The sequence below is a fragment of the Microtus oregoni genome, unplaced genomic scaffold (assembly GCF_018167655.1).
Source record: "Microtus oregoni isolate MIOR12 unplaced genomic scaffold, Mior012 000009F_ref0000495, whole genome shotgun sequence".
NCBI lineage: Eukaryota > Metazoa > Chordata > Mammalia > Rodentia > Cricetidae > Microtus > Microtus oregoni.
Window position 1 is genome coordinate 450,467 of NW_024543068.1, and position 16,923 is coordinate 467,389.

The 16,923-nt window shown below is 36.3% G+C and overlaps 1 protein-coding gene across 1 annotated transcript in view; it reads left to right on the plus strand.

The window, feature by feature from the left end:
- LOC121452605 (echinoderm microtubule-associated protein-like 5) overlaps nt 1-16,923 on the plus strand; it is a 124,875-nt gene that overhangs the window by 37,430 nt on the left and 70,522 nt on the right. Inside the window, exons 6-14 of the mRNA XM_041658841.1 lie at nt 920-1,055; nt 2,310-2,511; nt 3,915-4,052; nt 9,138-9,394; nt 11,027-11,239; nt 12,862-13,029; nt 13,627-13,733; nt 13,866-13,984; nt 15,919-16,105. Of these exons, the coding sequence (XP_041514775.1) occupies nt 920-1,055; nt 2,310-2,511; nt 3,915-4,052; nt 9,138-9,394; nt 11,027-11,239; nt 12,862-13,029; nt 13,627-13,733; nt 13,866-13,984; nt 15,919-16,105 (1,527 nt within the window). The remainder of the gene's footprint in view (nt 1-919; nt 1,056-2,309; nt 2,512-3,914; nt 4,053-9,137; nt 9,395-11,026; nt 11,240-12,861; nt 13,030-13,626; nt 13,734-13,865; nt 13,985-15,918; nt 16,106-16,923) is intronic.

Genomic DNA, 16,923 nt, shown 5'->3' on the forward strand with positions numbered 1-16,923 from the left:
CATGTATGAATTTCTTGCTGTAAGCAAAAATATCAGTTTTTTTAATTAAAGGTGTGGTAATTCTTATTATAATCTCTAGTATGTAAAAACACTAGTTTTTCTCTTCATATTTTTCAGCGTAGAATATGAAGTGTTGAAAATTTTTGCTTATCTTCTGGAAGAAAAATGTTAACTTCCTTGATTTGTCATTTTTTATTAATTATCCTTTTGTCTTTTACTCTTGTTTAGTTGGTTGTATTAGGACTTTTGTTCATTTGTATTTTAGAGATATGTAGTTTTTCAATATATACGTTGCAGGTAGGGGCCATGGATGTAGCTCAGAGATAGAATGCTCACCTAGCATCGTGGAGTCCTAGGTTCAATCCTAGTCCTGCACATACATGCACAGAAAAGTGAAAGGTTTTTCCTTTATGGTTTATAGTTTTTTTATTATGTATAAAATGGTCTTATAACTCAGTCACATGAGTATTATGATTTTTAAACACTTATTTATTACATTTAGAGTTTTGCCTTCTAGAATTAATTTTATATACAGTACAATATTTAACTTTCTTTTGTTATATACATATTATTAAATACTGCCTCTATTCCATATTGACTTTCTAATGATGGATTATATTTTTGATATGTTATTGGTATGTTTATTTATTTATGTTTCATAAGAAAATATTGCTGAGTGGTTTTTTTTTTTTTTGCCTTTATTTAGTATATTTCCCCCTTCCCCACCCTGAGCCAGGATTTCTCTGTATAGCCCTGGCTGTCCTGGAACTTGCTCTGTAGACCAGGCTGGCCTTGAGCTCAGAGATTCAGCTGCTTTTACCTCCCAAGTGCTGAGATTAAAGGTGTGAGTCACCACTACCCAGCCTAGTAGATGTTCTTAAGAAGTTTATTTGCTAAGTTGATTTCTACCTTCACCTAGGCGGGAATTTTTAGTATGAATGCTTGTGAAGAAGGCTTTGCTACTGGTGGCAGAGACGGCTGTATTCGTCTTTGGGATTTAACTTTTAAACCAATTACTGTGATTGATCTCAGGGAAACAGACCAGGGATACAAAGGTAATAATAAAATGAATGCATTATGCTAAGAAAATTGTGAGTGGACCAATGGTTGTCATTTGGTGTATACTCGTCTTCTATACATTCCTCTTGGAGGTTTTGTTGATAGCTGGGCTCACTATCATGACAAAGGTTCTTTTGTGTGTCTAATGCCTGTTGTAATGAGACCAACAGAGACATCTGATAGACATTTACTTTTTTACCTGTGAATTCTGAAAAATATTTTACTGTTACAATGCTAAATAGAACTATTTGCCAAATAATTACACAACTGAAATATATTGGGAATTGGTAAACTTTTGTTATTGATGATTTAAGTCAATTTTCTTTATTCAGAGAATTTTTTCAGCAATTAGGGGACTTAAAATAGGCATAATAGGATAAATTCTCAGTGTAACATATTAGTTATTATTATGTCATTGAATTATAAGACTAAAATTGGAAGTAACACATTTAGATAATATTTACTTAAAATATTATTTAAATAATATTGGTGCCACTGGAGAGATGTATATAACTCCAGTCTAATTGTTTAGCCTCATCTGTAAATTAAAGCCACTATGAATATCTCCTAGTATTGAATGTTTTAATACATATTAGTTATTTAAACTCTTCAGTACATTGTAAGCTTTTAGATGTTAGCCGTTACTCTTATTTTTATTAGTTTAGATGAGCATTATTCTGAAGCTTAGAAAATAATGTCATTCCTTTTCTTTTATTCTGAAGAGGATATTATAAGATATATGGTATCTTTATATTGGCAATATTGTATAAAGAATAATGTTTTTAATAAGGACCCAACAGTAATGTGGACAATGCAGATAAAATAAAAGTGAATATGTTCTTTCTTTAAATATGTTGATAAGCAGATTTAAGAAATGACATACAGTGAGAAGTCAGATTCTTATAAAAACACACAATGCACTTCTCTAAAGGCAGGTCCTGAGCACTTACCCATTGTGAGCGATTGTGAGAGCCTAACTACAAACACAGTCTGACTCTCAGGATTGTGTAGCAAGGAGAAGGAAAAAGTGTATCTAAAGATGGTTAGAAATTAGGTATACAAAAAAATCTATTGTTTCATAAGGAAAAGAATACAAACAATTGAAGACAATGGGAGTGTACACCCAGACTTTCGTACTTTGTCTTATAATCAAGATATAAAGGATATGAAAATTAATTTCCAATTTAAATTGTATTTTATTACTGTAGCATTGACATTTACAATATTGGTATTAAATGTGCTTTTTACAGGTTTGTCTGTGAGGAGTGTTTGTTGGCGAGGTGACCACATTTTAGTTGGAACACAGGACAGTGAAATTTTTGAAATTGTTGTACATGAAAGAAATAAACCTTTCCTACTTATGCAAGGGCATTGTGAAGGTGAACTTTGGGCACTTGCTGTTCATCCTACTAAACCTTTGGCTGTGACTGGAAGTGATGATCGTTCAGTCAGGTAAGTAAATCATTTCTTAGGTAAGGGACTAAGCAATTTCAAATTCAGATTTTAAGAACTAGTATCTTACCAACTAAGAACATGTTTGTGGTCATATACCTTAAATGGATTGTGCATGCCTCTGACCTGCCATGGCGCTCAGGCATGCAGATGCATATACACAAATAAATACGTGTAAAATTTGTTCTAAAATCTACCTCTGTGATGGTATGTAAGCTGTAGGCAATGTGTAAACAAATGAGTGTGTCTGTGTTCTTATAAAACTTTATTTATAGACATGAAATCTGAACTTTGTGCATTTTCTTGTGTTTCAAAATTTTATTCTTTTATGATTTTAACAATTAAAATTTATAAAATTCGTTTTTAGTTTTCAGTCTATAAAAACATCCAGCCACCTGGTTTATCCCAGAGGATCTGTTTACTGACACTTGTGATACAGAACAAGAAATCTTCAGTAAACAAAGCACTTAATGTTGCAGCAATGAAACTTTGTAGTCAGGAAGGATAGAGATTCACCAGTGTGGAACGGCCAGATAGAGATGATTGGGGTGAGGGACATGAGAGTGAGAGAGGGGAGGAAATAAAGGAGAGTCAAACTATTTTTGTACAGATGACTGTATCTGTAGGAAGAATCCAAAGAAAATGCAAATCAATTTGTGGAATTTAAAGGGAATTAGTGTATTGCAAACTCTAATTGGTCTTAATAATAAAAACCCAGAGTCAGATATTGGGGTAAATGCTGAAAGATCAGAGAAGTAAAGGGCCACCCACTAGAGAGACTTTTTACGTTTGCCTAGTCCTCAGATTGAAGGGGGTAAGATCCCTTCTCCACGAATCCTCAGACTGTATGTGGTGAGCTCCTGTATTCTCCTCCCTTATATTCCTCTCTCTCTCTCTCTCTCTCTCTCTCTCTCTCTCTCTCCCCTAATTATATCCCTTCCTGTCTTTACCTCCTCTCTCTCTCTCTCTCTCTCTCTCTCTCTCTCTCTCTCTCTCTCTCTCCCTCCCTCCCTCCCTAATTATATCCCTTCCTGTCTTTACCTCCTTAATGTTGGGATTAAAGGTGTGTGACTCCCAAGTATTAGGATTAAAGGTGTGAGCCACCACTGCCTTTCTCTTTTTCTTTGAGATGAGATCAATCTAGTGTAGTTCAGGGTGGCCTTGAACTCACAGAGTGCTGGGATTAAAGGTGTGAGCCACCACTGCCTGACCTCTATGGCTAACTAGTGGCTTAGCTCTGTACTTTGATCTTCAGGCAAGCTTTATTTTTTAGAGTACAAACAAAATATCACTAGAATATTGTCTTACTTTAAACCAGATTATTTTAACTTTAATGTTCTTATATAGATTATCATTTTTACAGTATACATTAACTATTTTTATTTTTGAATTAAATTGTATAGGATTTGGAGCCTTGTAGATCATGCTTTAATAGCAAGATGTAATATGGAAGAACCGATTCGATGTGCTGCAGTCAATGTAGATGGAATCCATCTTGCCCTTGGAATGAAGGATGGGTCATTCACTGTCCTTAGAGTGAGGTATGCTATTAAAGTAGAAGCAGAAACAGTAATTTACTGTTTTGTTAGAATGTAGAGTACTCATTGCTCTTACCCACTTGGATACCCTCTTCTTTTATATGTGTGCCAAATAAATGAACATACTTCATTAAGTGAACATACTTTTTGTTGGAAAATTAAACTCAAGAAGTTTTATCTGGGAGCATTAAGAATGCTTAGCAAATGTGTTGGAGAGATGGCTCAGTGTTTAAGAGAGCTTCTGTTCTTACAGAGGAAGTGCCCAGAACCCACTTGGTGGCACACAACTATTTGTAACCCCAAATTCTAGGAAATCTGACTCCGTCTTCTGGCTTCTACAGGCTCCTGCACATGTGTAGTAAGATAACCTCAAACAGGTTCACAGACATATACATGGAAAAGAAATATGTTATTTTAAAAAAGAATGCTTAGTGCAGTGGTAGCTGCAGTGTGAACTACAAATTTGGGTCCTGATTTGCTGTTGGTAGTATTATTTTCAGTTATGATCCTATTTTGTTAAATATCCTCAAGGCTATGAGAAATGATGGAGTAGGGTTTTGTTTGCTTGTTTATATCTTTATGCTTTGAAAAATGCCTGTATCCTCTAATTTGTCTAACTAGAAATGATTAAGGAATTTATTAAAAGGCTGGGCATAATGACATATGCCGTTAATCCCAGCACCAGGAAGCAGAGACAGGTGAATTGCTGTGATTTTGAAGCCAGCCTGGCCTACCTGCTGAGTTCCAGCCAGCCAAGGCTGTATAGGCAGACCCTGTCCCAAACAAACAAACAAACAAACAAACAGAATTTGTTAAAGCTGTATCTAATTTATGTTGAATTACATTGAGTTTCTGTCCTTTGTCGTCATTAAAAACAGTACTGTAGCATGTTCACAGATCAGTGTTTATGAAATCTTTCTCCTCCATCTCAGTAATCCTCTACCTAGAAATTTTCAACTCATTTTTTAACTTTGCCTTTCTTGTTTGAGTTGCTTCCACAGAAGCTGTCTAGTTCACTACCTTCCGTGCAGTTTTACTGTTATACTCTGTGTAGGCTTTGCCATCTCCTCACAGGATCGGTGGAACAGCCCTCCTAACTGCTCTCTTTACCACCTCAAAACCATTCCCTGCTGCCATGCTAGAGATTCCTTCTTTCTTTGTTAAATAAATCTGTATCTTGACAATTTCATACACATATAATGCATTCTGATTACTCTCATTCCTTGCCCTGTGTTAGTTGATAGTTGCCCACTGTCAACCCTTCTTCTTCCCTATACATCTTTTTCTCACACTCATTCTTTCTCCTTTGTTTTCTGACCACCCAGAGTAACTAGTGCCCTTGGTGTGACCATGGGTTTGGAACTCTATTGGAGCCTGATGGGGCCATAGTGGCTACATAACTGAAGAGGCTTCTCTCCTAACATACATGTCTATAGCCAGTAATTTAGGTAGGGCCCTATGCGTCCCTCTGTCTGTGAGTGATTAGGTAAGGTCACTGATGCCTTTTCTCCTCCAGCAACCTGCATAGCACTCCTGGCACTGTGGAAGCCATAGCAGGGAAGAAGTTTCCAACTCACTTCCAGCTTGGTTTTAGAGGTTTCTTTTAAGCCACACTTGTTTCATCCATCCTCTCTCCAAAGACTTTCTGCTCCTTACGATGAAGTTTCTAATCCTTGACATGGTGTGAGGGCCCATCTCTCTGATCAATTTTCTGTGCTCACTCTGGTTTTTTTTTTCTTTTCTTTTTTCACCTATTCAAAACTTCTTCACAGCTGAGCCTGATGGTGTAGACTTGTAATCATAGCTGTTCAGGAGATTAAGGCAGAAGGATTGTGAGTTGAAAGCCTGAGTTCAAGGCTAGCCTACTTAACCTTGTGACTCAAAATAATTAAATAGGCTGTAGTTAAATAGTAGAGTGCTTGATCAGCAAGCATAAGACTCTGGGTTTGATTCCCAGTAAGAAAAATAAAAGTAGATTTTTACAGTGGGATGTACTGTTACTTTTTCTTAAAATTGTTTTTATTTAATGTCATATTTGCTTTCAGTCACTGTAGATATCCAGTGACATTAAGTACATCTACATTATTGTGTCAGTACTATCGTCTCTAAAACTTTTGATCTTCCTACATGGTTTCAGTTTGACATGATGTAGTCATCTTGATTTATAACTGCCGTATTGATCAGGTTAACCTTAATCAGCATTTCCTACATAGTTTCCCAGCATGCTACAAATAGGCAAAGCCTATGGAGTTATGTAGAGCTTTCAACGAGACACTGGTGCTGGGAACGTACTTGACTCCATGATGTTGGCAAGAAAAACTTGCTTGCATGATGCCATTTCGTCCCTCTTTCTAGCCCAGGTTGTGGGGATGAACCTGGGCTTGCTGATGAATGCTTGTGTCTGTAGTTCCCAAAATTTCACCCAGTAAAATTTGTCTGCTTCTCTTTCTTTGGTTGTACCGTATTTTATTAGTTTATCTTTAGCTTCGTTGTTTTCTGCTCTTCCTAGTAGTTTCTGTTTCCACATTGTATTGTGCACCTTTCTTCAAATAGACCACACACTCTATCTTTTCTGTGTGTGCTGCATCTTATTCCTGAAGAATCATCTCTCTTCTTTAAGACTTAGCCAGCACCTCATGTCTTATGCTCAAGTCAGATGTACCTTGCTGTGGCTCCTTCCTGCTTTCAATCTAGTCTTAGTCTGCCTTTCAGTATTTCTTTCAGTTTAACATATTTCTCTTGAGCAATTGCTGTATATTGTCATAGTTATTTTATGTCCATCTCTCATGAAAGGTCAGTTTAGTTTTGAATCCCTTGTACTAAAGCAACATAAGTGTTCAGTGCTATTAAAAGAATTTGAATGTTTGCTCTGACCTTCATTTAAAAACTTTAAGAATGAAAAAACATGCTTCTGCTTCTCAAATTGCCAACCTGAAGCATTTCAAATAACTAATACAGAATTTATATGGAGAGATGGTTACCACCAAGAAGCAATGATCCTTCCTTCCTCCTGCCCACATTCCCCATGTTTCTGTCCTCCCAACTACTTCGAGTTCTAGAAGTTTGAAAACTCATTTGTGTTAAACTTAAGTGTCCATTGCTTTTATGACTGTTACCAATGCCTATGCTATTTTGGAGACTCCTTTTAAGGCATCCTAGGGGAAATGACTGAATTGTGGCCTATTTTTAAAATAATAAACTAAACAGAGTATGGTGGTATCTGCTTGTATTTTAAGTGCTTGGGAGGCTGAGAAGGATTGAAGTTTCAGGCCAGCCTGTGATATGGGATTCCCCTCTGTATGCTATGAATATGTTTTATTAACATCGATTATTAAAGAAGCTTTTTCAGTCAGTGGCTTAGTAGAGTAAAGCCAGGTGGGAAATCTGAAGAGAGATATAGAGAGAAAGAGTAGGCAGAATCAAGAGAGATGCCATGTAGATGCTGAAGCAGAAAGACACCAACTACTAGCCAGAACCTTACTGGTAGGCCACAACTTCATGGAGATACACAGATAAATAGAAATGGGTTAACTTAAGATGTAAGAGTTAGCTAGAAATATGCCTAAGCTATTGGCCAAACAGTATTGTAATTAATATAGTTTTGTGTTATTATTCAAGTCTGGGTGGCTAGGAAATGAACGACCAGTCTCTGTCTGCAAGCCTGGACTACATAATGAGACTCTTAAGAAAAGGGAACATTTGAAATAAAATTCACTAGTGGGGAAAAATGAATAAAAACAACCAAGGCAATTATATAAAGATATATATTCAAATATATTGCTCAAGTGATACATTCTTTCATGTTTTCCTTATTTCCCAAATGTCAGTTTATACATTTGGCTCATTACAAAAATGTGTTTGAAAATTATGGTGTTTAAGAATGTTCTATAGGGCCTCTCTTGGGTATATTCCCAAGAGTGGTATTGCTGGGTCCAGGGGTAGGTTGATCCCGAATTTTCTGAGAAACCGAAACACTGATTTCCAGAGTGGTTGCACAAGTTTGCATTCCCACCAGCAATGGGTGAGTGTACCCCTTTCTCCACAACCTCTCCAGCAAAGGCTATCATTGGTGTTTTTTATTTTAGCCATTCTGACAGGTGTAAGGTGGTATCTTAAAGTTGTCTTGATTTGCATTTCCCTGATCGCTAAGGAAGTTGAGCATGACCTTAAGTGTCTTTTGGTCATTTGAAGTTCTTCTGTTGAGAATTCTCTGTTCAGATCAGTGCCCCATTTTATAATTGGGTTGATTAGCCTTTTACGGTCTAGCTCAGGACCACGAGGGGTGCACCCACACACTAAGACAATGGGGATGTTCTATTGGGATCTCACCAAGGCCAGCTGGCCTAGGTCTGAAAAAGCATGGGATAAATCCGGACTAGCTGAACATAGCGGACAATGAGGAATACTGAGAATTCAAGAACAATTGCAGTGGGTTTTTGATCCTACTGCACGTACTGGCTTTGTGGGAGCCTAGGCAGTTTGAATGCTCACCTTATGAGACCTGGATAGAGGTGGGCAGTCCTTGGGCTTCCCACAGGTCAGGGAACCCTGATTGCTCTTCGAGCAGATGAGGGGGGGGGGGACTTGATCGGGGGAGGGGGAGGGAAATGGGAAGCGGTTGTGGGGACGAGGCAGAAATCCTTAATAAATAAATAAATTTAAAAAATTAAAAAAAAAGAATGTTCTATAAATTTAGTATTTACAAGGAACTTTTATCATTAAAAAGTTTGACTAAATATTTTATTATCTAAATCCAGAAATACAGTAGTGCCGTATGGTACTTAAAAATAAGGTTATTTATATATTGAAATTTAGCATTTTTTCTCTCCTACTTTTTTTTCAGTGCTGGGGGTCAAGTCCAGGGCTTCCTGCTGGGCAAGTGCTCTATCATCACATACTACATCGTCCAGTTTTTTTCTATTTATTTCTTGTCAGCAAAATAATTATTCCCAAGCAGATACTACTTACCTTACTCCTTACTTACATGTATGTCACAGTTTGTAAATACATGACGGAACCTCAGTATTTGGGGACATTTTACAATTCACTTGTGACTTTTGCTCATATGATCTTTTCTTTTTTTCACAGAGATATGACTGAAGTTGTACATATTAAAGACAGGAAAGAGGCAATCCATGAGCTGAAATACTCTCCAGATGGCACTTACCTTGCTGTTGGCTGCAATGACAGCTCAGTTGACATCTATGGCGTTGCTCAGCGGTACAAAAAAGTTGGTGAATGTGTTGGTTCACTTAGCTTCATCACTCATCTGGACTGGTCTTCAGATAGTAGATATTTACAGACAAATGACGGCAGTGGAAAGCGGCTTCTGTACAGGATGCCAGGTGAACTTTTCCAGCACACTGCATATAGTTCATTGACTTTTAATGTCCGTGGTATTTAAATTTCCAATAAGAGTAAATTGTAAATTATGTTTGATTATAGGCAAAGTAATCTGAACTATTTCAGGCTTTATGGTCTTTTCTACAAGACAAATATCTTTAGAATTCTTTCCCATCAGAATATTCAGTTGTAAGTGACTCAAAATTCTATACATTTAAAATTTACAATGTGATCTTTAAAAAAAAAAAACATTGAGATAAGGTCTCATTATGTTTCCTGGCTAACCTGGACCTGACTATGTAGACCATGCTGGTTTCAGATTCTGAGATCCACCTGCCTCTACCTCTAAAGTGCAGTGATTAAAATTGTGTGCCACCATGCCCAGCCCAGTGTGTTTTTTTTTAAAAAAAAGTATGTACATACATTGGACATTGTAAAATGATTTTCACAATTACACTAATTGTCATATCTATCTCCTAATACAGTTACTGTATTTCTGTGTGTAGTAGACACATTCAAGATCTTTGTTAGCAGATTTCAAGTATACCATGCAGTAATACAGTGTGAATAGTAACAGGTACTGCACTGTACATTCAGAATGGACACTCAGAATTCATCATGCACACCTGGGACTCAGTGCCCTGGAGAACATGTCCCCATCACAGCACTTCTCCCAGCTCTCAAAATGACTTTCTACACCTCTGCTTAATGTGGTGCTTTGTGAATTAATCACTCTTATAAGAACTTATTTAATAAGATTGGTAGCATAATAAATCAATGCATCTTTACCCAAGATTTTCATTAATGATGTGAGCCCTAAAGTCCTCTTACCTAACACAAATATATCACCCTCCATTGATCATTCCTTTTTAGTCTTTTTAAGCCTCCCTCCCAATTATATATCTTGGGTTTCTTTTTAATACCTGATTTGTCACTTTGTCATAGCTTTTCCCCTTTCTTCTTTTCCTTCCTTCTCTCTTTCCCTGTCTCCCTCCATCCCCGCCTTCCTTCCCTTCCACTCTTCTCTTTCCCCCTTCCTTCTACCTTTTCTTCCTCCTCCCTCTTCCTTCCTTCTATCCCTCCTGTTTGTTTTGTGTTTTATTGAACATATTACAGAATATGTTTAGTAAAAAATGTTAAAGCCCTTGCCGTTAGTAGACCCCTTAGATTCTTTCTCTGCTCCCACTTTCTTCTCGTATGCTGAACAGCAGCTGTACAGTGAGCAGTCGGTTCAGAGTTGTCCGGAAGAAGAGGAGAGAGCGGATGTAGGAGAGCTCAGAGACCTCTAGTTGCCAGAGGGGGATCTCATTCTACCCCATAGCTTCCTCAGAACCAAGACCTTGACAGTCCCTGAAAAAGGCATCTTTTGCTTTTTCTCAAAACTTACCCAGTTGTCACTAATCTGTATTATGATTTTAATACGGTTCAGTTCTTTTTTCCATATGGATGAGCCTGCTGAATTGATAATTACGTTCAAACTCTCTAAACTGATATGATGTTAGTAACATTTAAATTTTTCTAATTTTGTTTTTTCTTCTAACCCACACTTATCTATCTGTTCATGTTAAAATTTACATTTGAGTGAAAAGAATCAAATGAAGTAATTTCTTAAATGAAGACTCTTTTATTTTTAGGAGGAAAGGAAGTGACAAGTAAAGAAGAAATAAAAGGTGTTCACTGGGCTTCATGGACATGTGTTTCAGGCCTTGAAGTCAGTGGGATTTGGCCCAAGTATTCTGATATCAATGATATAAATTCAGTGGATGGAAATTATGTTGGCCAGGTTTTAGTTACAGCTGATGACTATGGAGTTGTAAAATTATTTCGATATCCATGCTTAAGAAAAGGTATCTTTCTTTTTAATATTTTAACTAACCCTCTCATAAAAGATGTTATGTTCTTATATAGTCTAGATAAATGATATAAATTAATATTTCAAAGGATATATTAATTGGTGTAGACTTTATTTTATCATTTCAAAAATTATTGTACTCTTACATTTTTTTAGTTATGAAATTTTTACTGAGAATTATCCTTGAATTCATTATAACATGTAGTAATAGTTTTTCACCTGACTTGTTAATAATTACTACACATATATTGAAGACAACTCCATAATGGTGATTACGAGAGCAGCTGAAATAGCTTGATACAAGTCTATAGTGAACACATCCAACTTAAGTACTGGGTTTTCATGGAAGCCCAAGCTATATTGATACTGTGCATGTGTACTGATGATGAATTCAAGACTCTGCAGTCCCTTCATGTTGCCAGTTCCTCCCTGTGAATGTCAGATGCTCTAAATAATAAATAATTCCATTCTGTGAATAAAGGTTGGCTGTATTTTTAGTGAGGGAAGCCCCTGTTTCTAATCTTCTACCACAGGACATGTGAGGCATCAGACATTATTCGATGCTGTTTTTTTTTTTTAAAGATTCATCTATATTGTTTCATATACTTTTTGGGTTTTTTTTTACTGCCATAATATAGTGTTGTAAATGCATGTTATATTTTATGCATCTATTTTCCCATTAGTTAGCATTTGAGTCATTTCTAGCCTTTTGTTAACATGTGTAAGTTTCCCAGAACTGTATATAGTGTGAAACTGTTGGATGATAGAATGTATGGATGCTGAACTTTATAAGAAAATGTCAGTTTGCTTTGGCTCACAACCTGTTCAGCACTTGGCCTGAACATTTATCCTTTTAATTTTTGCAAATGTAGGTACTGTAAGTCATATTTTGCAGTCTCATTAAAATCTGTACTGGTGAGACTGAGCTTCATTTTCAGATGTTTGGGGGGAGGTTTCTGTGCTTCCTGTGTCAAACAGAGTTCTCTTGCTATGTGGTTGCTTCTTTTGTTGAACTGTTGATATATTCCAGTAAGTTCAGGTAATTTATGATTTTTATGGATTGCAAGTATCATTTCTCAATGTGCAGTCAGTCCCTTTCTTTTTTTTTCTGAGAGATGGTCTTTATAGCCCAGACTGGCCTCAAATTTACTATGTAGTTGAAGAGACTAGACCCAAGTTTTTATCTTATTTATTCTTAGAGTTCACAGGTGTCACAGTTGTTAGGACTGGTGAGCTTGCCTCACTTGGCCAGCATGTGTAGCAGCTCCTGATATTATGAAAGCAAGTCTTCAGAGAAGAGGCTTTAGGTCAGATCCAGCTGTATTCCTCCAAGTCCTGTGTTGCAAGCACATAGTGTCTTCAGCAGTAGGAACTTAGTGCAGTTTTTGTGGGTCCTATCAAAATACATTGTAAAATCAGTAAAGGAAACATTTGCACCCTTCAGTTCATTCATTTGTTCACTTAGCTAATTATTTTAAATCATTTTCCCATCTGGTCATACTTGACATAATGGTCTAATGTTGTAATAGTTTGAATAAAGTAGTTGTGTAATAGTTTGAATAAAGTGGTATTTTGTGTATTGGCCTTTATCAATTTAAAGATATATTTTTGTTATAGGGGCCAAGTTTAGAAAATATATTGGTCATTCAGCTCATGTAACTAATGTCAGATGGTCACATGATTATCAGTGGGTTATTTCTATTGGTGGAGCTGATCACTCTGTGTTTCAGTGGAAGTTTATTCCTGAAAGAAAATTAAAAGATGCTCTTCACATAGCACCCCAAGGTAAGCTTAAATATCTTCCTCATTCATAGCTCCAAATTAATGATTTTACCATAAAAGCTTACTAATAGCAGAACTTTCAGTTTAAATAGGTCTACATCTTTAAAATCAGGTGTCACAGAGTATGCCATGTGAAGTAATTGGGTTGAAATTTAATTTATCAAACGAGTAAAGTAATAGTTCTACTAGTAAAACCAATGATTCTTTATCTCAGAGGTACAGGTTCCTAGGTTTTGTATATGCTACAAAAAAAAAACCCAAAAAAATCAGTTCATTTGTTGTGTATAGTATTTTTAATGTTGATTATAGGTTATATTCACTTATCTACGTATACATTTAAATTTGATGTAGCCATCATTGGGGAGCCAGTGGAGGGATTTAAAGGAGCTGTTGAGTTCGCAGTGAGTGGACAGGAAGATAATCTGTATTAGTACAGTTTACTGACATCTGGGTCACTTGAATAGGTAATTTCATTTTATTGTTTTATGGCTTTTTTTCCATGTCAAACTGACAGAGTCATCCCTTAATTATTAATTTTACATTGTTGTTTTGAAAGTAAATCTTTAAACAAATGATATTTTATTTTTAAAAAATGTACAGAAAGTCTGGCTGAGTCCAATAGTGATGAATCAGATTCAGATCTATCTGATGTTCCGGAACTGGATTCTGAGATTGAGCAAGAGACACAGCTTACTTACCACCGGCAGGTAATGTCCTAGTAGCCCATGATGTTGTCCCCCAAAAGCTCACATTCTTTGCATCTGAAACTTACATTGAGTATATGAGCATCTTTATTAATACCTACCCTAATCATATTGTTGTGTACATACATTTTTAAGGTTTACAAAGAAGATCTACCTCAGCTTAAAGAACAATGCAAAGAAAAACAGAAAAGTGCTACTTCTAAACGAAGAGAACGTGCTCCTGGAAATAGTATTCGACTGCACTTCATTCATGGGTATAAAATACTATTTTTTATTTGTGTGTTTGAATTTGAGTTTGCACTTATAAGCTTGGCAAAGTCACCTTGCTGTGTGTCTGTTTCCATCTCTTCAAATTGGTGCCTGACTAAAACTGTCACAATGAGGAATAAATAAGCAATGCTAGTGATGATAGACAGCATTGTCTGCACACATGGAGCCACCATGAAAGTATGATTAAATTTCTAAAAACTGTTTTTTGAAAGTTCATATAAATGGGCATCTCACCTTAAAAATGTAGGATATTAATGATCTCTCCTACAATGTGACTAAATTGAATTTTTCTGAGACCCCTTTTACCTGCCTACTTATTTTTTTAATTGATTCTAGTGAGCTATACAATTTTCTCTGCTCCTCTCCCTTCCTCTCCCCTCCCTTTCAACCCTCTCACATGGTCCCCATGCTCCCAGTTTACTCAGGAGATCTTGTCTTTTTCTATTTCCCATGTAGATTAAATCTACGTATATCTCTCTTAGGGTCCTCATTGGTTGTCTAGGTTCTCTGGGATTGTGGGTTTTCTTTGCTTTATGTTTAAAAACTACTTACAAGTGAATACATATGATAATTGTCTATCTGGGTCTGGGTTACCTCACTCAATATGATGTTTTCTAGCTCTATCCATTTGCCTGCAATTTTCAAGATGTCATTATTTTTTTCTGCTGTGTACTAAGTACTCCATTGTATAAATGTACCACATTTTCCTTATCCATTCTTTGGTTGAGGGGCATTTAGGTTGTTTCCATGTTCTGGCTATGACAAACAATGCTGCTATGAACATAGTTGAGCACATGTCTTTTTGGCATGATTGAGCATCCTTTGGATATATACCCAAAAGTGGTATTGCTGGGTCTTGAGAAAGGTTGTTTCCTAATTTTTTGAGAAGTCGCCATACTGCTGTCCAAAGGGGCTGTACCAGTTTGCATTCCCGCCAGCAATGTAGGAGTGTTCCCTTTACCCCACAACCTCTCTAGTGTAAGTTGTCATCAGTGTTTTTGATCTTTTGCCTGTCTATTTAATGTTGAGCCTCACGTTTTAGCTCCTCAGCAGCAAGTTTCTCCCCTCAGGAAACGTGCATTTTCCCACCAGATTGTTAATACTTTCTAAGAATTTGTAAAGAATTTTATGAAAACTATTTCCAGGGATAGATCAGTGGTTAGGAAGAGTTTCTGCTCTTCCATGAGACCTGAATTCTCTTCCCAAGGGTACCTGCACATGTTTAACAGATCCACCTACACAACACATACATAAAATAAACCCTAAAAATAAAGAATATAACATTCTAATGTTAAAATAGATAATAGTTTTGTTCGACTATGTTGTGTGAATTGGACTTATTTGAATCACAAAGAAAGGTTGTCATTGATGGTATTATATTAACCATTTTAATTAACCAATTAAAATATGTAAATATTTTAATTTATCACTTAAAGTTACTGTTGGGACATGTATTATTACATTGCCACAGTCAACATTGTGCTTAACTAAGTACTTCTTGAAATCTTCTCACTTCTCACTGCCCGCACCCAGGTGTCATTTCCTTCTTCTATAAATGATATTTACTTTCAGAAATATTTGAATACAAATATGTATTCATTCCTTACTCTATTGTGTATAAAAGGAAGTGGTTTTGCATTGTAGAATGCAAATTTAATAGTGTTTTTTCAAATACTAGAATACAGAAATTTCTGTACCTGATTTCTTTGATGAATACTTTAGCCTAGATTTAGCTATTTGTAACCAGAGAGACTCATAACAGTATGTAGATTCTAAGAAACTGGCATTTTCCTTTAACTATTCAGTTCCTTTATGACCAGAAATTAAGTGATCTGAATGATACCTGTTTCTCTGTATATTAAATATTGATCAGATGAAAGGTTAAAATACATTGTACATGATTTATTTTCTGCATTAGTTACAGAGGTTATGACTGTCGAAGTAATCTTTTCTATACTCAAATTGGTGAAATTGTGTACCATGTGGCAGCAGTAGGTGTCATCTATAATAGACAACAGAACACACAGCGTTTTTACCTGGGTCATGATGATGACATTCTGTGCCTGGCTATTCATCCTTTGAAGGACTATGTGGCCACAGGCCAGGTAAGTCCTCCTAAAAGACCATGTTACAATAAATCAGATAGGCAACTTTTTTAAAATCTTGCTTTTGAGATTTATTTTTATGCACCATAATCTTAGTGTCCTCTTTGAGGTGATACTCCAAGTGACTCAGTTCTATATCTTAAAGGTTTTATCATTTCTGATAACAGCCATGGGCTAGAGATCAACTCTCATGTGTATATTAGAGGGCCCTTCACATCCAAACTATAGCACCAAGTTAAAGACTGAGGGTGGGTGGGTGAATAAGAAGGTATGTTTGAAGTTTCTTCCATGAAGAAGAGATACAGTAACAAAGAAAGGAAGGTAGAGCATTGGGAATCCAGAGAGATAAACACTCAACTAAAGAACACATAACACCAGAAAGATAAACACAAGTTCCAGAAAAAAAAATACACCTTACTAGAAGAGAAAACAAATGACAATTATCAATCAAACATTGTTGAATTTGTACTCAGAAAGCTTCTAAGGTGAAGAAAGAAGGACTCAGCACACACTCTTTAATAATAACCCCAAGTGTAAATGCTCTGAACCTTCCAAGTAAAAGATGGAGACTGAGGGGGCTGTCACTGAATGGGAAACACCTTCTTGGCTCCAGTGGCTAGTCAGTGAGCTCTGGACATCTGCCATCTCTGCTCCTCAGTGCTGAGGTTACAGCCACAGACAACAGTACTGACTTTGTAGTAGATACTAGGAATTCAAATTAGATCATCAGATTACTCACTGGACCATCTCCCCAGTCCTTAGAATCTAGATTTTACATTTATTTATGGTGTGTGTGTGTGTGTGTGTTTGTGTGCAAG